Genomic DNA, 21,465 nt, shown 5'->3' with positions numbered 1-21,465 from the left:
TGGTAGGTGAGTTACCTTCATTATTATCTAACTTCTTACTTGCAATGTTCATTGCAATATTCTTAGATTATTTTTCTATATAATTACACTATTTCTGAATCAAGCTCAATGTGTATAGTATTTTGCTAGAACTTTAATATTACTTTAAATATTTAATATTCAGATTATTAAAAAAATAATAAAATAAGATAAAATTCAGATTATTATCATGATTAATATATCTGACCAGGTAATGATTGAATCTTAATGTTGTCAGATTATTCTTTTTCTTTTTCCTTTTTTTTTCTTTTTAAAGATTTTATTGATTCACTTGAGAGAGAGAGAGAGAACTTGATCCCAGAACCCTCGAATCATGTCCTGAGCCAAAGGCAGACATTTAACCAGCTGAATCACCCAGTTGCCCCAGTTGCCGAATATTTTTAACCCAAATTAATAGAAACCATATATTTTATTTTCCTTAGAGTAATAATAGTAACAAGAGTGAAGATGTCTTTTGTGATCCTGAAGATGAATGGGAACCTGACATTACAAATGTGCCAGTTTCTTCCTTTTCTAGAAGGAGGTAAAGACATTTTATTACTAGTTTTTTTGTTCTCGGAATACGTGTATATATATATCATTTCCTTATTTTAAAAGAACTATCTGTTGTCGTAATGGATATGTCTGCAGGGATCCCAGTAATATAAGAAAAATAGTATGTTACTGATGAAATTATAGCACTTGGGGCATTAAATTGTTTATTAGTCAGAATAGAAACAAAATTGTCCGCATCTTACCATATAAGTCTTAAGAGTGACTTAGAATAGCATAAATCTAATTTCCTATAAAAATGAATAGTGTTTATTACTTTTAAATTACTCTTTTTCAAGAAGTTGGCATATTCTATGATATTTTTTTGTAAGTTATAGAACTTGAAATGCTGTCAAGTTAGTGTGAGCACCACAGAAGAATAAATCATGGTGATAGAGAACTTCTATATATGACAAATGCTGTTTATTAACTAAAAACCTAAAAGACTTCCATGGTGAATAGATGCTTTTCAAGGAAAAACTAGTTCTGTTTAGACCTCACACGCTTAGATAACAGAGGGGCAAAATGGTATAATAGAAAGGCCTTGGTCCTGGAACCAATTTAGCTGCTTAGTTTGGTTTTTAAGCAAAGACTTCTTTTTAAATAAATATTTCTTCATTTGGTTTTGAAACAAGACTACTGTCTGCTATGTCTTGAGTATACAAAGATGAATAAAAAACACTCTGTCCTCAAAGACCAGGAATTGAAGAAACTAGAAGAACAGTTGATAAGGATCCCAGATCAGGTCAGGCAGAAGGACTGGAGAGGAAAGTCCGGTTTTATACATATTCAAGAGAAAGAATCACAAAGGACTTGGCTAGCTGTGGGGCTGAGGGTGGTAAAGGGCTCAAGGATGAATCATGGTCTAACAAGGGTGACTGGCTAGAGGAAAGTGGTGTTCTCTGAGATGGAGGGTGAGATGAGTTTATTTTTGGACACAATGAGTTTGAGATTCCCAGGGAAATCCCAGGGAGAGTCTACAGATTTGAGAATCTAAATCTGTATATTTAGGTCTAGAACTTGGAAGGAGGGATTTGGGAATTTTCAGGATGTAAGAGTCAGTAGCATTCATCCATGTAACAGAAGCATCATCATTATGAAAAACATTTATTGTTTGCTAAGTATTATCTCATGTATTTTTTTACACAAAACTATGTGTTAGTGTTGTCATAACCCACCTTTTACAGATGAAGAGACTGAAGATTTAAAGAGGTTATCACTTGTCCAAACTCACAGAGCTGATAAGGGAAGAGCTGGCACTCAAATACTCAAATCCAAGTTTGAGTGACTCCAAAGATCCTGATTTTCTTGACCACTATGCCATATTGCCTCTCTTTTGCATATGAAAGAACAGAATAAAATCTTTCTTTTCTTTTCTTTTTTTTTTTTTTTTTACTTCATTACCTTTAGCTGAAGCTCAGAATCCATTTGGGTTTGTAGACCTTTTCATGCCTTTCTTGTTTTTGACTGTGCTTATTTTAAACTCATTTATAAAATTTCAAAGAGAGGAACTACTTTAGAGCAACTCTTCCTCCTGTTATTTTTGTTCTATTTGCTACATGGTAACTGCTAAGCTACAGTAAGAAATAGCCAAGACATAATAAGCTGAAAGAAATACAAAGCATGTCTTTTAAACAGATTCTGAGTTCCTTGAGCGTAGGATACATATCTGTATCCCCTACAATATACTATAATAAAAAAGTCCACAGGCTCATGTCAGAGTCCTAGGTTCAACTTTTTTTCATTAAATTTTTAATTTTAATTCCAGTATAGTTAGCATATGGTATTATATTAGATGGAGACAATGATACATATCTATTCTACAGAGCCTATCTCTAAGTTTAAGTGAGGTCATAAAAACAATTGCTTCTCCTGCTACTATGACCACCATGGGACTGATGATGTTGTTGTGAAGTAGTTATTAAGAATCAGAAATTAAAAAACAAAAAAAGAATCAGAAATAAAGTATGTAGAACTCTCACTGCAGTGGATGAGTATTGAATAAATGGCAGCTCTTATTACTGAGTGCTTGTATGTATTAGGTAAGACTAAATCTTGGAATACAGAGACTATCTGATTTCTGAATACCAATAAACAGAGATCTTCAGGTGATTCATCTTGAGGACTTCAGAACAGAGCTGGGTTCTCCAAAATGAGCTAAAGATGGCCCCTGGGGGAAACTGGGCAGAAGGGTTTGGGGTACTTAAGCTAACCTGGAGTAACATAGCCTTCCAAAAATTCGGACCAGAACTACAAATTCATTAGAGGGTGATTTATAAATCCCTTTAGAATTTATAATTACTGGTTTCTTATTATATTTTTTTATAAACAGATATAAACTTGGTGTACTTAGAATTGTGATCACACAGTATGAACACTAATAATTAATGAACATTGGTGAGAGATGGGATGGGTGAAATAGGTGAAGGAGATTAAGAGTATACTTACTGTGATGAGCACCAAGTAATGTATAGAATTGCTGAATCACTGTGTTGTACGCCGGAAACTAATATAACACTCTATGTTAATTATACTTGAATTTTAAAAATTAATTTTAAATAAATAACAAACATTAAAATTTTAGCTTATTGAATGGTGGTAATTTACATCTTGTTTTCTGCCCACTTCTAGATTAATAATTAGGGAACCAACAGAAGTTTAAATTGTTACCAAAAAATTAAAACTTCTTTAAATATTTTTCAAGATTTTGAAATTAGGTGTTTTCACTTGGTAGAGATGTTTTTTTGAGAACTTCTATAATTTAAAAGTATCTTTTTTTTTTTAAATAAATTGCTCTCGGTCAGAGACCTTGTGTATGAAGTTTCAGCCTTGTAAGAATGTTTATGACAGAATTGCAAACTTTGAGAATGCCTGCAGGTAATGGAAACACTGACAGATTCTTAATTATGGAACTGCTACTGGGCAACAATATGCCAAAGCTGCTCTGCGATAAAATAGACTGGCTTGGCTGCCTATAAATTTTGATACATACTTTGGGCAGTTAAAAGTAGAATTTGCCCTGAGGTTAAGTAAAAATTTTTTGAAAGGAATGTGACAAGCATTTTGTTTAACATTGTTTAACTATGATAGTGTTAAAAGAATAAGTTTTCCTAGTTTAGACTTACTGTAATAATAACTTACTGTAGTAATAACTTTCCTTTCATTCCTAAGTGCAAAAACTGTTACCTTTGAGAACTGATATTTCTTCCTCCTATTACCAGTCATATTGAGAGTTGATATTTCCTCTCCCTATGATCATATTTTTGCTTTTCTTGTAGGAACTCATGGGGAAAAATACATTTGAAACATTTAGATGGCTGCAGATAGGACACATTTCTGTTTAACAATCTTTTCAATGAATAGTATTTTCCTTTGAGTGGCCTTTGGTAGTAGAGAGTTCTGTGAGGAAGAAGACCTCAAAGGACCCCCTTGATTTAGATCCAGGTCACAGCTCGAGTAGCTTCATTGATATAATGAGGGCTGGAATTGGAGTTTAGAAAATTGACAGATGAATGGCGATCTGGAAGTAGGCTGCTTTTTCCAGTAGCATTTAGAAAGAAAGAGTAACAGCTAGACAACCTGTCACACTCAAGGCAGAGATTTGAGTGGTTTTACAGGCTGAGGGAAAAGAGGCAGCCAAAGGAGTGATTGAAGATAGAGTCATTTCCTCCGTTTGTTACTGCTACACTTCACAGGGATTGTGCTTTCACACTGTGCAGCAAGTACTTACTTGAATATTTATTTACCTACACCATTCCCATGTTTAGAATCCTTCCCAGGATATTCTCAGGATAAAATCCAAGCTTCCTTAATTGGCATCCACGGTCAGCCCCAGGCTGGTGCCTGTACTCCCAGCCTCCCCCCTCACTCCTTTCTCACGTCCTAGGCTACAGGCCTTCTGGGGCTTGCTCGAGTCGTGCCTGTGCGGCTTTTCTTTTATCACCAGGGCTTCCCACTCTCCCCTCCTTCCCAAACCTGCCTCCCCCTTTGGCTAGGTACTGTGCATCCTTCAGTGGCAGTGTTCGGGGGGCCCTCCCAACCCCTTGGGCCAGCTCAAGTTCTTCTCCAGTGGAGCATGCGCTGCTCTCATGACACATCACTTTATTGTCATTATTCTCTCTTTTGTATTCTCTCTATTGTAATTATTATCTCTTTGCCTATGGACCTTAAGTTCAATTAGCCCAGAAACCATGCTTCCGGTGTTTAATCACAGTATCTAGAGCCTGTAAATAGTAGTACTCTGCAAATATGTATTCCATTTAATTAATTAACTATATGCTTAGAACAATACGTATAGATAGTAAAGTTATTGCTCAGGAAACCAAATGAATTTAGCAATTTCTTGATGAAAATGTTTCCATTGAAAACACATATCTGCATACCAGTTTTCTCTAGAGAATTAAAGATACTCTTAATACTATTATTCCATGTGGTATATAACCACTAATCTTACAGTTTTTCTTTTTTTAGGAGCCGGAGCTTGATGAAGAATAGAAGAATTTCTGGTTGTTTACATGACATACAAGCCCACCCAATTCAGAGTTTGCATTCTTCCCATTCATCAGGTATTTTTTTTTCATCAAATTTTCTTGTATACTGAGAAAAGCACCAAGTCCTAGGTCAATGGCTACCTTGTTTCATGTTCTTATGCAAATCGTTTCATCTTCTACTAGTTTCCATTTTCTTCATAAAATAAAGGGAGTGGACTGGGTGGCCCTTTCCATGCCTAAAATTCTGTGCTATGTGATTTATTTCAAAGCCTTTTAGTAGAGTGGCTAATTCAAAGGTGGAAGAAAAAGTTATAGGAATTTTTCCAGTGAATAATTATTTTATGTAAATATGGGTTACAACATTAATTTTCTTACAGAAGGGAGATACACTGTAAATTTGCATGTGTAGCTAGCTCTTTGTAATAATTTAAATGACTACCAGGTAGCAGTGGATCCTACATAGCAGTACAGAAGAACAAACCACTGCTTCACTCAACAACCTGGATGAATCCCAAAAATGTTCTATGGAGTGAAAGCAATCAGAGAATAAAAAGTACACACTGTATGATTATATTTCTGTGAAGCTGAGGAGGCAAAACTAATCTATGGTGACAGAAGCCAGAGTAGTTCAGAGTAGAAGAATGATCAAGAGGGAACTTGCCAGAATGCGGTTGTGGACATGTTGGAGACACTGATTTAAGTGGGCGCATACACAGGTGTAAAAGCAATAAGCTATATAGTGAAGACATGCAGGTTACAGAGTACAAACTATATACCTTAGTAAACAAAAAGTTACAGTTTCTGTGTAATGTAACGATCTATTTGATAAAGGCATTAATGGAATATAAGTAGTCATAAAAGAAATTTTATCTCATCTTGACTTTAAAATAAAGAAATTAAAGGCGCCTGGGTGGCTCAGTCAGTTAAGCATCTGCCTTCAGCTCAGATCATGATCCCAGGGTTCTGGGCTCCTTGCTCAGTGGAGCGTCTGCTTCTCCCTCTCCCTCTGCTCCTCCCCAACCCTGTTTGTGCACACTCACTCTCTCCCTCTCTTGTTCTTTCTTTTTCTCTATCTCAAAGAAATAAAATCTTACAAAAAAAAATTAGTTTTCTTTTTTTTCTCTTTCCGTTTTTTTTTTTTTTTTAAAGATTTTATTTATTCATGACCCTGAGAGAGAGGCAGAGACACAGGCAGAGGGAGAAGCAGACTCCCCACAGGGAACCTGATGTGGGACTAGTACCCAGGACCCCAGGATCAGGACCTGAGCCAAAAGCAGATACTCAACCACTGAGACACCCAAGTGCCCCAGTTTCTTTCTTTCTTTCTTTTCTTTTTTTTTTTTTTAGTTTCTTTTTAATGATAAATTATCTTTAGGAAGATAATTATCCTACTTACTTGTTTAAGGGAGAACAAAATAAGCTGTAGGCTTTTTGTTTATCCCCACCACAAAAGGTTATATATCTGTGGTATCAAGTTATTTATTCAATATTATTTGAGAGTAAAATGTTTTACAAAAGTAATTTTTCCAGATAAAGCTATCTTACAGGCCATATTTAAAAATAAAATAAAATAAAATAAAATAAAATAAAATAAAATACAAGCGGTCTTTCCTTGTTTGCAGTTCTCAAAGAGGGAAACAGAAACCCACATATGCCTTTAGTTATGAACCTGCCCAGGCAGCCGTGGGGTTATGAGGGTGCACTTTGCAGCTCGGGGAAGTTGAGCAAGTGTCCTAACTTTTCACCTTAAGTACTATATTTTTAAATTAGAGTTTTGCAAGGCTTCCTAAAATGTTGGTGTTGGATTTTAGAATGCATTAACATAATTATCTTCTAAAATAATATGTCATTAACTGTTCATAGTGACTAGAATATAATCATCATCATGATATTATTACCCTGCAGTGATAGAGCTTTGCATTTTATAGCTTTTCTTTTTTCTCTTCCCAAATCAAACTCTTATCTTTGATCTAGACTCTTTTTTTAAAACTACTTTTTGTTTTGTTTTTTAAGTAAACCTTATCCCCAACATGGACTTAAACTCATGACCCTGAGATCAAGAGTCACGTGCTCTACTGACTTAGCCAGCCAAGTGTGCCCCTGTTCTAGACTCTTAATGGTCCCCACCCTTTGCCTTTACTCTACCTTCCATTGATTAATTGCTTGATTGATTGATTTGATTTATTTATAGATTTTATTTATTTATTTGAGAGAGACAAAGATAGCAAGGGAGAGCATGAGCAAGGAGGAGAGGGAGAAGCCAACTCTGCACTGAGCCAGGAGCCTGATGCAGGGCTTGATTCCAGAACCCTGGGATCATGACCTGAGCCAAAGGCAGACACTTGACTGACTGAGCCACCCAGGTGCCCCTCTGCCTTCCTTTTAATTTGCTGTGTAATCACCTATGAACTGGACAAAAAAAAAAAAAAAATCTTGTTTATAAAAGGAGACTCATTATACTCATGAGTTAGTATTCCAATATAAAGTTATTTCCAGAGGCTCCAGATGAGCCCCTCGAGCTATTTCTATTCACTTCTGGTTTGGACAGTCCTTAGAAAATTGTGTTGAAAATCTGTTTCCCAGAGATGTGATATATTAACTGTAGATAATCATTAGCTTTAGCCTATTTTGATTACAGTATACCTAGAGAAGAAACTAGTATAAAGTAGAGCTTCTGATTCTTTCCTTTTAATATAGGTTGCTTTAGTATTGCCTACACTTGCAGCTTATGTATTTAAATTAACTTGATTTATATTTATGTTTATTATATTTATTATTTTTCATGTAACTGCCATTGTTTTCACCAATTCAGAGTTTCTTAGGTGTTCCCAAAAAGTAAATGAGGAAGGAGATTAAACCTATGGTTATTTAGTTTATTTGCATTGTCTGTTATTTGTATTGTAGTTGAACTACTAACCTATGGATTGATTCAATTGAAAGATTGACTCCTTTATAGAATTTTGTTTTCACTTTGGTTTATAGAAATAAGGATGCATTGAAATAAGAATATTCAAAGTCGGCACTTTGAATTTACTGATGAATGAGTCTATAATACGCTTGCATTAATACATTTGTTTGAAAATATTGTGCCTGAAAAGTAGGCTTAAGATGGCTATTTTCTACCAATACAGGCTTAATGGAGAAGTCGAGCACTATTTACTCAAGTTCAGCAGAATCTTTTCTTCCTGGAATTTGCAAAGAATTGATTGGGTCATCACTAGATTTTCTTGGACAGAGTTATGATGAAGAAAAAACCATGGCGGACAGCCTAATTAATAATTTTCTTAAAATTTATCATGGGCTATTTGCCATTTCCAAAGCTCATGAAGAACAAGATGAAGAAAGTCCAGATAACTGTAAGCAACCTTACTGCTTTTATTCACTTACACGAATGCTGTCTGCACATTGCCTTTTCTTTTAAATGACTGTCACACTTGACATGCATTTTCTGACTATGCTAAAATGTTTTAATGGTGATCATTTACGAGTTCTTTTATTTGGAGATTATTTCTTTCAGTAATTTTCTGTCTTCTTTCAAAGTGTTCTCTTCCGATCGAGCAGCTCAGGCACTTACTATACAGGTCACATGTGCTTTTGAGCAGCTTGTGGTGCTAATCAAACATTGGTTGGATGATACTCTGCCTTGTACCAGCACAGCAAGACTTGAAGAGGAATTGAGACAAGAGGTTAAAAAACTAGGAGGCTACTTACAGTTATTTTTGCAGGTAAATTGATTTGCTGATTATCATTTGAAGAATTCATTTATTCAGCCTGTGTTTATTGACCTACTGTCTGCATCTTCCCCAAAATTAGATCTGTAGGATTTTCAGAAAGGATTTCTGTTTTGCAATTCTGAAACTGTGGTTTTCTATAATTGTTTATTGTTTATGGCATCTGTGCCAGGCACTAAGAGCTCTCAGTGATTTACAAATATTAACTCATTTAATTCTCGTAACTACTTCAGAAGTGGGAACTGTTATTAATCACTTCATTTATAAATGAAGAAATGGAACCATAGGATGTGTAGTCTATCCAATGTTACATAACTAGTACGTGATTGAGTTAGGATTTGAACCCAGGCAATCTTGGGCCTACAGTTCATGCTCTTTATTATGCATATTCTGCTATGCTAGTCCTCAATAATGGCTCTGGGGAAGAAAGGCAAAGTCTTGCTCTAGTTATGTAGTGGGTTTCAGCTTGTGCTGAATTAGTCACAAGCCCAGTGATGTACAGGCAAGAAAATAATTTTTTTTCTGTTTATCTTATATCAAGTGAGACTAGGCTTGGCTGTGAAGAAACTAAGTAAGCTTACTCTCTGTCACATAAAATCTGGAAGTAGGCATGGTGGCTCTGCTCAACTCCTTGAGATCCACACACCTTCCAGTACACCCCTTTACCAAGCCTTAAGTACTGCCCTTTATTTCATGGTCCACCATAGCAGTGGAGCTCTGACGGGGTTCGGTGCAGTGGGATGGAAGAAGTGACAAAGAAGAGGAGGGCCAGATGGGTCTTCTTTTAAGGGAAGTTTCTGGAAATTTCCATATGACATTTCTCTTTTTATAGCTTTGGCCAGAACTTCATCACACATACCATATGTAGCTATAAGTATTATTGGGAAATGTGCTTTTTATTCTGGACCGCTGAGTACCTAGTGGAGAATCAAGGATTCTATTATTACAGAAGGAGTGGGGAATTTGATACTGGATAATACCTAGGCATCTACCATATCAGTAAACTCCTCCATAAGAATTCTTTGAATGGGGGGCCTGAGTGGCTCATTCAGTTAAGCGTCCAACTCCTGATTTCGGCTCAGGTCGTGATCTCAGGGTCATGAGATCAACCTGTGTGACAGGCTCTGCGCTCAGACTGGAATCTGCTTAAGATTTTTCTCTCTCCCTTTGCCCTTCCCCTTGCTTGCACATGCACATGTGTGCTCTCCCTCTAAATAAAATCTTAAAAAAAAAAACCAAACAAACCACGAATTCCTTATATATGTGCAGGGATTAGATATGAAAATAACAAAAGGGGTAGGTTTCATTTTTTAAAATGGGTGACTTGGCTTCACAACAAAATGTTCTAAAATGTTTGAACAAATCTTATGTTATTGTTTTCACCAAGAGACTTTCTACATTCTATTATTGTAGTAGAAGTTTAGTTGGATCAAATACTTCCTGAGTGGTATATTTACTTGAGAGGATTTGGAAATGTTTGTTTGATTGAGTAATCTAACTGGTCAAATTGAAATCAGATGTTTATTTTTAATTGCCATTATTCTTTCCTACGAGGCCTTTCTGGGTATTTCCATGACTTGGTTAGGTATTTCTCTTGTTTTTCTGATAACCCCGTACTTTACCTATTATACCTTTTAATATAACATATTTGCAGGCCTACATACCTCAATGGGCAGTAAGCTTTGGGCAATTAGAGGTGTCCTTTTTCACAAGGACTTGTTATATGATAGATGCTCAGGTGGATACTTGTTATTAAATTAATTATCAGTTCACACTGGATGAAGGATCACTTTGGGTAGAAGCAGTGAGGAAACAGAATGACCCTAAGGCAGAGAGATGCATGGCAGACAGGCATGGGTGAAGTCATAGATGGAGGAAAATGCTCTGATAGCACAGAGTCATGAAAAGGAAAGGGAAGGCTGGCTAGAGAGCAAAGCTGGCAGCCAAAACTTGAGGGTCCGACTTCTGCTTGCACCTGGAGAAGGGAGCTAGTGGAGGGGTTGTGGCAGAAAAGACAGTGTGAGATATGCTTAGTTGGCTCTTAGATTTTAGAGCCAGTTCAGGAACAGAAGAAAACGCCAAAACCCACTATTGGCATTTGGAAATCCAGTGCTTGAACCTCTGCTAAACTGATTCTATGTCTTTTGGCAAATTGCTTAACTTTTTAAGCCTCCCCATTTTCTCATTGGGAAAGTAAAAAATAACAGTACCTACCTGGCAGGGTTGCTCTGAGCATCAGATGGATGGATGTTAGAAGAAAGTACCTATTAGAGTAACTGGTAGGTAGTTTCTTTCCTTATTTTCATTCTCTAGGAAGAACACTTTGAACTTAACTAGGGGTTGCGACCTATAGCCCTGTGGGAAATGTTTCATGTAAGGAATCAAGGATGGAGTGAACAGGTGACTTGAAGGGGAGATTAGACCAAGCTCAGGACAGACTTCCTTCTGTTAAGTTGGTAAAACTGAATTTAGTGACTATGCTTTCTACCTAAGTGTGGTTTGAGAATTCTTACCTTGTAGCGGGACTATAAGTGTAGCCCAGAAAGCACGCCAAGAGAAGTGCTCTGAAGAATCTTTCCAGTTGGCAGGTAACAGAAAGGAAAGCTCAGGAGGCACCTCCTCATTCCTCTTGGGCATGTGTACTTTGGTGTTGAAGCCTTTTGTTTGAAGGGTTGTTTCTCCCCCTTTCACTTCCTTTTCTTCTTCTTCCTTCTCCCCTCATAAAAGAATGTTTTGTTTTTTAAGATTTTATTTATCTTTTTGAGAGAGAGAAAGCATGAGTGGCAGGGAGGGGCAGAGGGAGATGGAGAAGCAGACTCCCTGCTGAGCAGGGAGCCTGATGCAGGGCTTGGTCCTGGGACTCCAGGATCATGACCTGAGCTGAAGACAGACGCTAACTCACTGACCCACCCAGGTGCCCCAGAGAGAATATTAACCATCTGTCAGATGACTACTGGGACAGGAAAAGTTCGAAGGCAAAAAAACCCATCATTTTGTTCCTTTTTTGGTGTGTGTGACATTTGGTGTGAAGTTATCGCTTCTGTCTTCCATAGGGTTAGCTACATACTTGTCATGTCTCCTATTACTGTGAGGTCTTTGAGGGTAGAGGCTACGTCCTAGTCACTGTATCAATGAATACAATTTGTTTTCTTCAGATTGCTTTTCTTGTCTTTTCTTTTCCTCCATTTGTAATCTCATGTGTCTGATATACTGATCCATTTTTGTTTTATAGGGATGTTGTTCAGATATCTCATCAATGGTAAAAGAGGCTCAAAAGAAAATAATCCAGACTATACAACAAGCTGTAAAGTATGTGGGACAATTAGCAGTTCTTAAAGGCAGCAAGTTACATTTCCTGGGAAACAGCAGCAATAAGCAAATTAGTGTTCAGGTAATTTGGTAATATTAGTTTTTAAAAGACTTCATCTGAGGAACAGTAGACTTCTTATAATAGTATCACTTAACATAATAAGTCATTTTTATTTTAAAATAGTTCATACTTCTAATAGTTTAACAATATGATTCAAAACTGTTTCAATCTAAGTTGGTTAAATGTACTGGATAGTTCTGGAATCCTCACTTTGCCTTTTGGATCTTTGCTTTGATGATAAGTACTTACTCTGGAGGGTTCGCACAGCCAATCAACACAAGAGGAGCTATATAATTCTAGAAAATTTGTATTTGCTTGCTTTAAGTATTTATACCATTGAAAACATAGTATTCTATTAGAATGCTACTGTATTCTAGCAACACAGCTTCTTGCCTAAGATGACATTCCTTTTTTTTTTCTTTTTTTAAATTTTACTTAGTTAACAAACAGTGCAGTATTGGTTTCTGGAGAATTCAGTGATTCATCATTTACATGTAACACCTTGTGCTCATCACACCAAGTACCTTCCTTAATATCTATCAGCCGTCTAGCCCATCACCCACCCACCTCCCTCACTCAGACATTCCTTATTACATGTTATACGTGGAATGCTAAATTACAGATTTGTTACTTTTATTTTAGACTGTTCTTATTCCAGCTTTAGCTGAATTAAGAAACCTGGAACTTACTATAATCCTAAAATAAATTGAAAATATAACTTAAACGTATAATTAAAAAAAAATATATATATAAAACCTGAGTTTTCCAGATAATGCTTAACTTTTTCTAGGAGGATTTCATGGATGCTCTTTGTGATGGTGTAAGTTTAGGAATGAAGATTCTATTAGATTCTGGACTAGAAAAAGCAAAAGAACTTCAGCATGAACTGTTAAGGCAGTGTACCCAAAATGAGGTAAGAGGAATAAAAGAACATTCTGTATAGTACCAGATGGTTTATAAAGTCGATTTTTAGAAAATAGTTTAATTAAATTGGATTCTTATAAATTTATGTATTTTAATTTGTTGACTTTTTTTTTTTTTTATTGAAAAGGCTGATGTTAACATTATGCCATGGTGATATTTTCCCAAGGTACTCTGGAGTCACTGCAGCCTCTGGAGTATACTTTTGCCAAATCCTGTCAGTTACTGTCAGTGAGCGTTCAGTCTGTGGATAGACTCTAGAGCAGAATGGTGTATGGCAGTGACATCTAGTGTTCATTCTCTGCCTTTTTCTTCCTGATTTTTGTTTAGATCTCTACTTTTCCACTTAAGACTAGAAATTGCCATTTATTGATCCAATATTTTAAACAATCTTTTGCCAAAGACGTTCACATCTGTTATTTCATATCAAAATACAGAATCAATGAAGATTTGAGTGACTTCCTAAAATATGCTTCCTCCCCACCTCCTCCAGCTAAGTAATATTAAAACATAAAACCAGTTGCTGTCTTAGAGGTGGCACTGTGTTTAAAACCTGTCTCTGTCACTTATCAGTGATCATTTATCAAGTTGATGCTCTGGCTGATTCTTCAACCTGTCCTATGTAATAATACTTACGTCCTAGGTTGTGAGTCATTTATTTATTAAATAATTTCCCAGTAAAAATTGTAGGACTAGGTGCTTTACATATAATAGTGGTGAACCTCACCACTTTAAAGGTAGGAATTTCTCGTGTTCCTCTGGGTTTCACTGAGCTGGAGTACCTTGTCCGGTCGTCCTGAGCCAGGGTTTTATATTCTACGTACTTGACTACAAAACTCAGCATGCTATGAAAATAAAGTTTGTAAATCTTTGTTCATGCATGTTAATTTTCTATATTAAGAGTTATTATTAGTGAATTGGGGAACTCTGAAGATAAGTTGAAATTTTTATGGCAGTCAATCTCAGAGACCTGTCTGTTCTAGAATCTTGTTGTAACAACTTTTTGTTAAAACCATCCCTGCCTGTTCCATTTCTTTTTCTGGAGTCAGTTAGCTGGGATGGAGCTACCTGGGCATGTTGTGGTTCCTGAGATCATCCCCACTAGGATAGATACTCATTTAGATACACACTAATTGATCTAGGAAATTAGGTGGGGGACTGTTAGCTTCCACCCCTCTGACTAATTGTTTCCAGAAAGGCATGGAGTAAGTTAGATTTTTTTTTTTCCCCTTTTAGAAAAACCTTTTCACTGATGTATATTTAGCTTCTTTATTAGAAGATAAACTTTCCATGTAAGCCAGAAGGGATCTCCATTTCTTTCCTTAGACTAAAGGGTACATGGATTAATCTCTGCCTAAACTGTCTCAGAGCTGGAGCAGACCATGAACATTTTTTCTTTTAAGATTTTACTTATTTATTCATGAGAGACACGGGGAGAAAGACACGGGGAGAAAGTCCCTGTGCGGGACTCAGTCTCGGGATTCCAGGATCGCAGCCCTGGGCTGAAGGCAGACCCTCAACCACTGAGCCACCCAGGCATCCCTATTTTTTTTTTTTTTTTGAGATTTTATTGATTTATTTTGAGAGAAAGAGACAGAGAGAGAGATAGAGAGAGAGAGAGAGAGAGAAGGAGAGCGCACAGGCAGGGAGAGGGGCAGAGGTAGAGGGAGAAGCAGACCCCCACTGAGCAGGGAGCCTGATTCAGGGCTTGATCATGACCTGAACCAAAGGCAGATGCTTAGCCGATTGAGCCCCCCACCAGGCTCCCCGACACTGAACATTAAATTGCTCTCCTACTTCCTGTGTAGCCTTGAGCTACTTACCTGAACCTCACTTGTCACATTTAAAAAGTGAGGATGATCATACATATTTTATAACATTGTTCTGAGGTTATGTGAAATTAAGAACAATGTATAGGAAAATGCTAAATACAGTGCCTGGCAAATCTTAGGTCCCTCAGCTTGCCTGCACTTGTGCTCTGTGTATGTTTGCCTTTCTCACTTTGTGTTTTGTTTATAAAATAAAAATGAATTCAAAGGCGCTCATTTTGTCACTAAATCAAGATACGGGGGTCTGATCATGTCCCAGGAGACATAAGGCTGATTTCAGTTCTATAATGCAACTTTGAGGAAAGTGGACTCATACTGACCACTGCTGACATCTCTAGCTTGGTTTTGCCCAGCAGCAACACCATTTATCACTAAAGCACTTTATCTATCACTGCAAAGTAGCATTTCTGCCAGCAGAAAAAGTGCAAGAGGGTTTAGAACAAGTTAATGAAAAGCAGAGATGAAGTAATACATGTGAATGTGCTTAGTAAGTAGTAAAGCAGAATGCAGATGTTAGCTTTGCTGTTGTTTTGAGGAAATACACAGCAAAAGGGTCAGGCCCATCTTGCATAAAATTCATATTATCTGCATTTTCATGAAGATTTCTACTTCCCTTCCTCTCATTTTCTCTATGCCATAGCTGTATAGTCACAGTGGGGTTTAGCTTGTATTCTTCTTGTAAGTTAAAGCTCAAGAACCTGTGGAAGGAAAACAAAGAATCTGAAGAAATAGAAAATGGGTTCAAACATAAGGCATTGGAATTATAGTTGTAAAGCTGGTGCCAGGGGAAAAAAGAATTTGTGTGTGGTTTTGTTTTTGTTTTTTACCACATAGGGGAAATTTAAGTTAGACCTAGGGAAGTGCTGTGTGGGTAAAGCCAATTAAATTCTTATATCACAATCCCTCAGCAGAAATTAAGTGAGAAGTTGCCTTACGGGGGCAGCATTGAGCAGTGCAAAAGCAAAGGCTTGGAATTTAGGCTGGGGTTCTCACACTGGTTCTGAGTCTTAGGAGCTTGGAATCTGTTTTCTTATTTGTAAACGGAAGACAATTACAAATGCAGCCTAGAGTTATAATTGAGAAGCAAATAATAAAATATGTGAGTGAAATAACTTGGATATATGAAGACAAATACTGTATAATCTCACTTGTATGTGGAATAAAAAAAAAAGGCTTAACTCATAGAAATAGAACAGATTAGGGTTACTTGAGGCAGAAAGGAGGTGGGGGTAGGTGAATAGGTGCAGGTGGTCCAGAAGTCCCAGCTTCCAGCTGTACGGTGAGGCAGTCCTGAGGATGTAACGTATAGCGCGGGGACTATAGTTAATAAGACCTACTGTATTGTAGTTTTGAAAGTTGCTAGGAGAGTAGATCTTAAAAGTTCTCATCACAAGAAAAAAGTTGTAACTATATGAGGTAATGGATGTTAACTAAACTTTGATCATTTTGTATATTGAATCATTATGCTGTACACTTCACTACAATGTTACATGTCAAATATATCTCAGTAAAACTGGGGAAAATGTAAATATAGTTCTTAGCGCAGCATATCACCCTCTTCCAAGGGAAGTCTTAGAAATCTCATTCCTATAAATATTTAAATGTAAGACAAAATGCTGTTATTATCACAAACATCAGTGTATCTATATTTGATGTAGCATCAATGTGCAATTTATTTTGAAAGAAATTCTGCTTACATGATTTAGGTACTTCAGTTATTTAATTGCAGTCCCAATAATAGAACTCTAGTCTTGACTTCTTAGACTAAAATTCTTCCCCATCTTGTCCTATAGTGTTCTGGGATTTTTAAAGTTCTAAATAATTATTTATGTAATAAGATATATTAACATTCTGTATAGGTTACCAAACAGATGAAAGCTAAAGCCACAGAATTGATTGGATGTCTTGAAAATATGTTTGCTGAGTGGAAAACAGTAAGAGAAGCTTTACTTTTGTTGGTTGTATTTTATCATTTCATTCAAAGTGTAAATATATGTTTATCTCAGTTTTTATCCTTAGCCAGATAATTCTTTTGTGCATGGTTAGTTGTAGCATATATAATAGCTCTCTAGTTACTTCCTCTTGGATGTCATAACTTATTTGTTTTAGTAATAGATGATATTGTATGGAAATTGATTAATGTTAATGTATTTTATCTATTTCTTACTGCTACTGGTTTAGTAACTGTCAGCTTTTCCTGGGACAGTCATTGGCTAAAATATTGTGTTTAATAATCAGTATGCCTAAAGATTTAAAAATATAAGTGAATTAGACAAATTTTTTTTTAAGATTTTATTTATTTATTCATGAGAAACACACAGAAAGACAGAGACACAGGCAGAGGGAGAAGCAGGCACCCTGTGGGGAGCACAATGTGGGACTCGATCCCAGGACCTCAGGATCATGACCTGAGCCAAAGGCAGACATTCACCCAGTAAGCCACCTGGGTGCCCCAATTATTTTATTTTCATGTCAAGTAAATAGAAAAATATAAACTAAGTATATAATCAATGTGTCAAAAAGGAGAGAAATACCATCTTGAAAATTTTTATTTAAATAAAAATAAATGGGAGATATATAAAGTTGAACTCTAAAAAATTAATTTATCTTTTATATTGGATGATAAAGGGTACTGTTTTATTTCATTCCCAGGTAATATGATGATTGAACTTTGATTTACAATTAATTTAAAATTCTTGGGGCACCTGGCTGGCTAAATCCATGAGGCATGCAACTCTTGATCTCAGGGTTGTGAGTTCAACTCCCACTATTAGGTGTAAAGCTTAGTTTAATTTTTTTTTAATTTAAAAAATAAAATTAAAGTTCTTATTTCTTTTAAAAAAGTAATTACTGATTTTGTATTTTGGTGAATTAAGCACCGGTGAAGAAATTAAACTCATTTTCTTTCTTGAAGATACGATTCTGGTGATTAAAATCGTATTGACCAAGCCTTACTGTCATGTAGCCTATTTTGTATTTTTAAAAATATTAACTTTATTTATAGAAAAGTTTCAGAACTCAACTACAACAGAATTCTGGATACCAAGATGTGAAGAAGATGGTTAATTTTGCACCAGAATTCCTGAAGTTAAAACATTGCTTGGAGCAAACTATTCAGATTATTATTTCTGCATTGAGAGGTATATATTCCAGACAGAATTTGTAATTAATCAAAATTTTATAGTTTAAAGACTCTCATTTTTTAATTTCTAGTCTAACTCATTAATTAAAGTCCAATTATTGCTACTTCCTTGACATTAATTACCAATATAGGAACTTGTTTGGTTGTATTCCCACTTAATGTATATAAATACTTTGCCTAAATAATTAGATCCCAAAAAACCAAGTGCTTATTTAGCAGATAAGCTTATCAAGTATACTTATAAGTATATAAGTATACTTATATACTAAGTATATAATCAAACTAAGTTTGATTATAATCTTAAGTAGTTTAGATTTGTCTTGATAGGGTTACTTTGACCTAAAAGATAGAGTCATAAAAGAGTAATAAATACTTGATGAAAAAAGGATTAATTAACTTTTTTCTTCTCCTTGCATAGGATGCCATAGTGACAAAAATCTTCTCCAGAATTGTGTTGAAAGTCTTTGCAGCTTGGCCAAGGATTTTCATGATGACTTGAGCATGTGCTCTACTTCTCTTGACAACTGTGAGAAGAGAATACCCCAAGTTGGCCACGGGGGACTAGAATCTGTAGTCAAGTCACTCCTCTTATGTTTGGAATCTGAAGAAAGACCTGATTTGTTGAAACCCTGGGAAACTTGTAATCAAAATACCAGGGAAGAAGGACAACAATCTAAATCAAGCAGGACTGATTCCGTTAGGAATAAAGGTGTACCAAAGCGTGTCTATGAACTCCATGGCTCATCCCCAGCAGGGACCTCAGAGGAAAGCACACCCAGGAGGATTCAGTGGGTGTGAATTCTGATACATAGGCTCTTTAGGACCATCCATGAAAGAGAGAGAACACTGGGTAGGCAATTTTCCTTACGTAGGAGAGTATAAAAAGCAGGAAGTCAGCATAAATGTTTCAAAGAAGTCCACATCTGTTGGTGGCCTTCTATTGGGTGTGTACAGTATGAGCATTATGGAATCCCAGTTTCAGAATGTGTATTTGGAAGTTTCTCGGCAGACAATTTTAAATAGGTATTCACTGTGCTGGAACATAGTGGCAAGGGAATGAAATTAGGAGCTGGAAAACAGGCAAGTGGTCATTTCTCCAGTTTCTCATTGCCTTGGATTTTAAATGTTTATTTTTAGCATTGATATACTCTCTCTGGTTGGTTCTTGAGCTTTGTGTAAATGGTTACTATAGTCGTCGTAAGTTATTTTTTCATGAGTGGAAATGCATGAAGAGCAAAGTTACCTTTGTGCCTGTGCCTTCTCTCCCCTGCAAATAACTACAAGGAGGTTTATGGTCAAATTGCCGATATAGGTTTAACTAAGGCAGCTTAACCTGCGTGGTAATATCTAAAATTGCTGCTTGAAAGTTTAACTGGTTGCCATTTTGAATAGTGCATTCAAGGGCAGTTTCCTTTTCTTTCCAAATGAGAAGTAGTTACCTAAATATCGTATAATTTTATATTAATAATATGGCTGCTGACATAATAGTTCACCATGTTATCTATGTTCCACAATGGGGGCTTTATGAATATAGTTTAAAACCAATTAAATGTTGCCAGAATCACACTTACCTTTTGCACGGTGTTAGGAAATCGGAGGCTGGACGTTTTCTTGATGATGCTTGTTTGGTTAAAGGTGTAATGAGTTTGTACATGATTTGGTAAAGATTGAAGATCCCTATTATATCTCACAGTTTTAAAAAGCCTTGGTTTGCAATCAGGTAATAAAGAGAATATTCTCCTTTAGGATCTTTTGTTAAGGAAATAGTTTGACATTTTTCACCACAAGCATATATGTAATTTGGAAAGATACTTAGTGATTCTGCGTGGGTGATATTGAGCAGTTTCTGGAGAATGATTCTTTTAAATAACTGATCTTTCATGGGCCCTTTTCACTTGCAGATATGTATCACTTGTCCATTTGGCATGACAAGTGAAAATTGGATATTAGTACCATGGGTAAGTTCAGTTACTTCCTTGTTGGGAAGAGATTGTAGGTAAATACTGGTTATTGTAGCCAGAACAATGTTAAATAAACCATGTGCTGTGTTGCCAGGTGCTTTAAAATGGTGAAGTGTAGCAAATTTGCTTTTCTTTTTGTTTTGTTTTGTTTTTTTTTCTTTTCTTTCTGGCATTTAGGCTTGTATTCTTTCTGAAGTTCTAAACATATTTTTAATAGTGCTCTGCCAAGAGGCACTTTTGCTATCAAGTTTTTTTTTTTTTTTGCTATCAAGTTTTATGAAGTATAGATATACATATAAGAACTTTGCCTGAACGTTGTACTTCTTTGAACTTTCTAAAGTATCAATACAGTAGTTTTCATCTTACTGTTTCATACGTAATATTTACTTCATGCTTTCTAAACTCATGACTTCATTGGTCAGAAACCTATTAGTGTCTTTGTAAAATTTTGTGTAAATATATATATTTATGCTTTTAAGTAAATTGTTATACAGTATTCAAATGAATGATGAGAATATATTTACTGTTAGAATCATGTGCACTGATAAATGTTATAAAGAGAATGCCTTTAATAAATCTTACTGGCTCCAGAATTAGATCTTGGTCTCTGTTTTTTTATTTTATTGATTTTCTTCATTTTCTTTATTTCTGACTCAAAATTGCCATAATAGCTCTGATTTGATAATAGTCCTACTAGTTACATCATAGGTTTGTATGCAGTTATGTATAACTGTGATAATAATTATACTGATTCTGCAAATCAAATAATTAGGTGATACTAAACAGTAATAATATTATTATGACTACTGCTTAGATTTTTTTATTTCAACATTGTCTCTTTGCACTTGATTGTCTAGGATAGGTTCACCCCCATGTGCTGTAGCAGAAAGGCCATGAGCTTTGGAGTTTGACGAAATTTTCACACATTTGGGCTATGAATCCCAGTGAGGCTAGATAGTAACTGTATGACCTAAGACAAAAGTTGTGTGCTGTCTTTTTACCTATTTCCTCATCTGCAGAAAGAAAAGTAATACCCACCTCATGGACTGCCCAAACATTAAATAAGAAAAATGTAGGAATAAGTCCTGACAAGTCATGGGTTGTTAGTAAATATTGGTGTCTGCCCTTTCCTATTACTGGCAACTAAACCCTTGTCATCATGCATACGGGGCCATACTTGCTACATGCCTGTGCTGTTTATGACCGTGTGCTGCTGTGCCAAGTTGAATTGCGATCCTTTAAACAGCTCCATACTTGGAAATATATCATCTGCTACCATTAGTTTCCATGATAATAAAAGGAACTAAACAGTATCTCACTGGTCTTAATGAAGGTTCAGTGGGATGTAGATGTGTCCTTCATGAGGCCCCTCTGATGTTTTCAGCAAAATACTGTTTAGTTAACTAATTAGCATTTAAAAAATTGCAGTACCTAACTATGTGCCAATAGCA

At 35.9% G+C, this 21,465-nt stretch overlaps 1 protein-coding gene across 1 annotated transcript in view; it reads left to right on the top strand.

Annotated features, from left to right (window-relative positions):
* The window catches only part of KIF14 (kinesin family member 14), a 53,587-nt gene extending 33,006 nt beyond the window's left edge, over window positions 1-20,581 (top strand). The window contains exons 23-31 of the mRNA XM_041763621.1: window positions 462-562; window positions 5,041-5,135; window positions 8,192-8,416; window positions 8,601-8,785; window positions 12,024-12,182; window positions 12,952-13,074; window positions 16,771-16,845; window positions 17,916-18,051; window positions 18,472-20,581. Of these exons, the coding sequence (XP_041619555.1) occupies window positions 462-562; window positions 5,041-5,135; window positions 8,192-8,416; window positions 8,601-8,785; window positions 12,024-12,182; window positions 12,952-13,074; window positions 16,771-16,845; window positions 17,916-18,051; window positions 18,472-18,851 (1,479 nt within the window). The 3' untranslated portion in view covers window positions 18,852-20,581. The remainder of the gene's footprint in view (window positions 1-461; window positions 563-5,040; window positions 5,136-8,191; window positions 8,417-8,600; window positions 8,786-12,023; window positions 12,183-12,951; window positions 13,075-16,770; window positions 16,846-17,915; window positions 18,052-18,471) is intronic.
* Window positions 20,582-21,465: the final 884 nt, after the last annotated feature.

Source organism: Vulpes lagopus, chromosome 1, assembly GCF_018345385.1.
Source record: "Vulpes lagopus strain Blue_001 chromosome 1, ASM1834538v1, whole genome shotgun sequence".
In the NCBI taxonomy this organism is placed as follows: domain Eukaryota; kingdom Metazoa; phylum Chordata; class Mammalia; order Carnivora; family Canidae; genus Vulpes; species Vulpes lagopus.
Note: the sequence above shows the minus strand (reverse complement) of the source record. Positions and strands in the feature narration are given on the sequence as shown.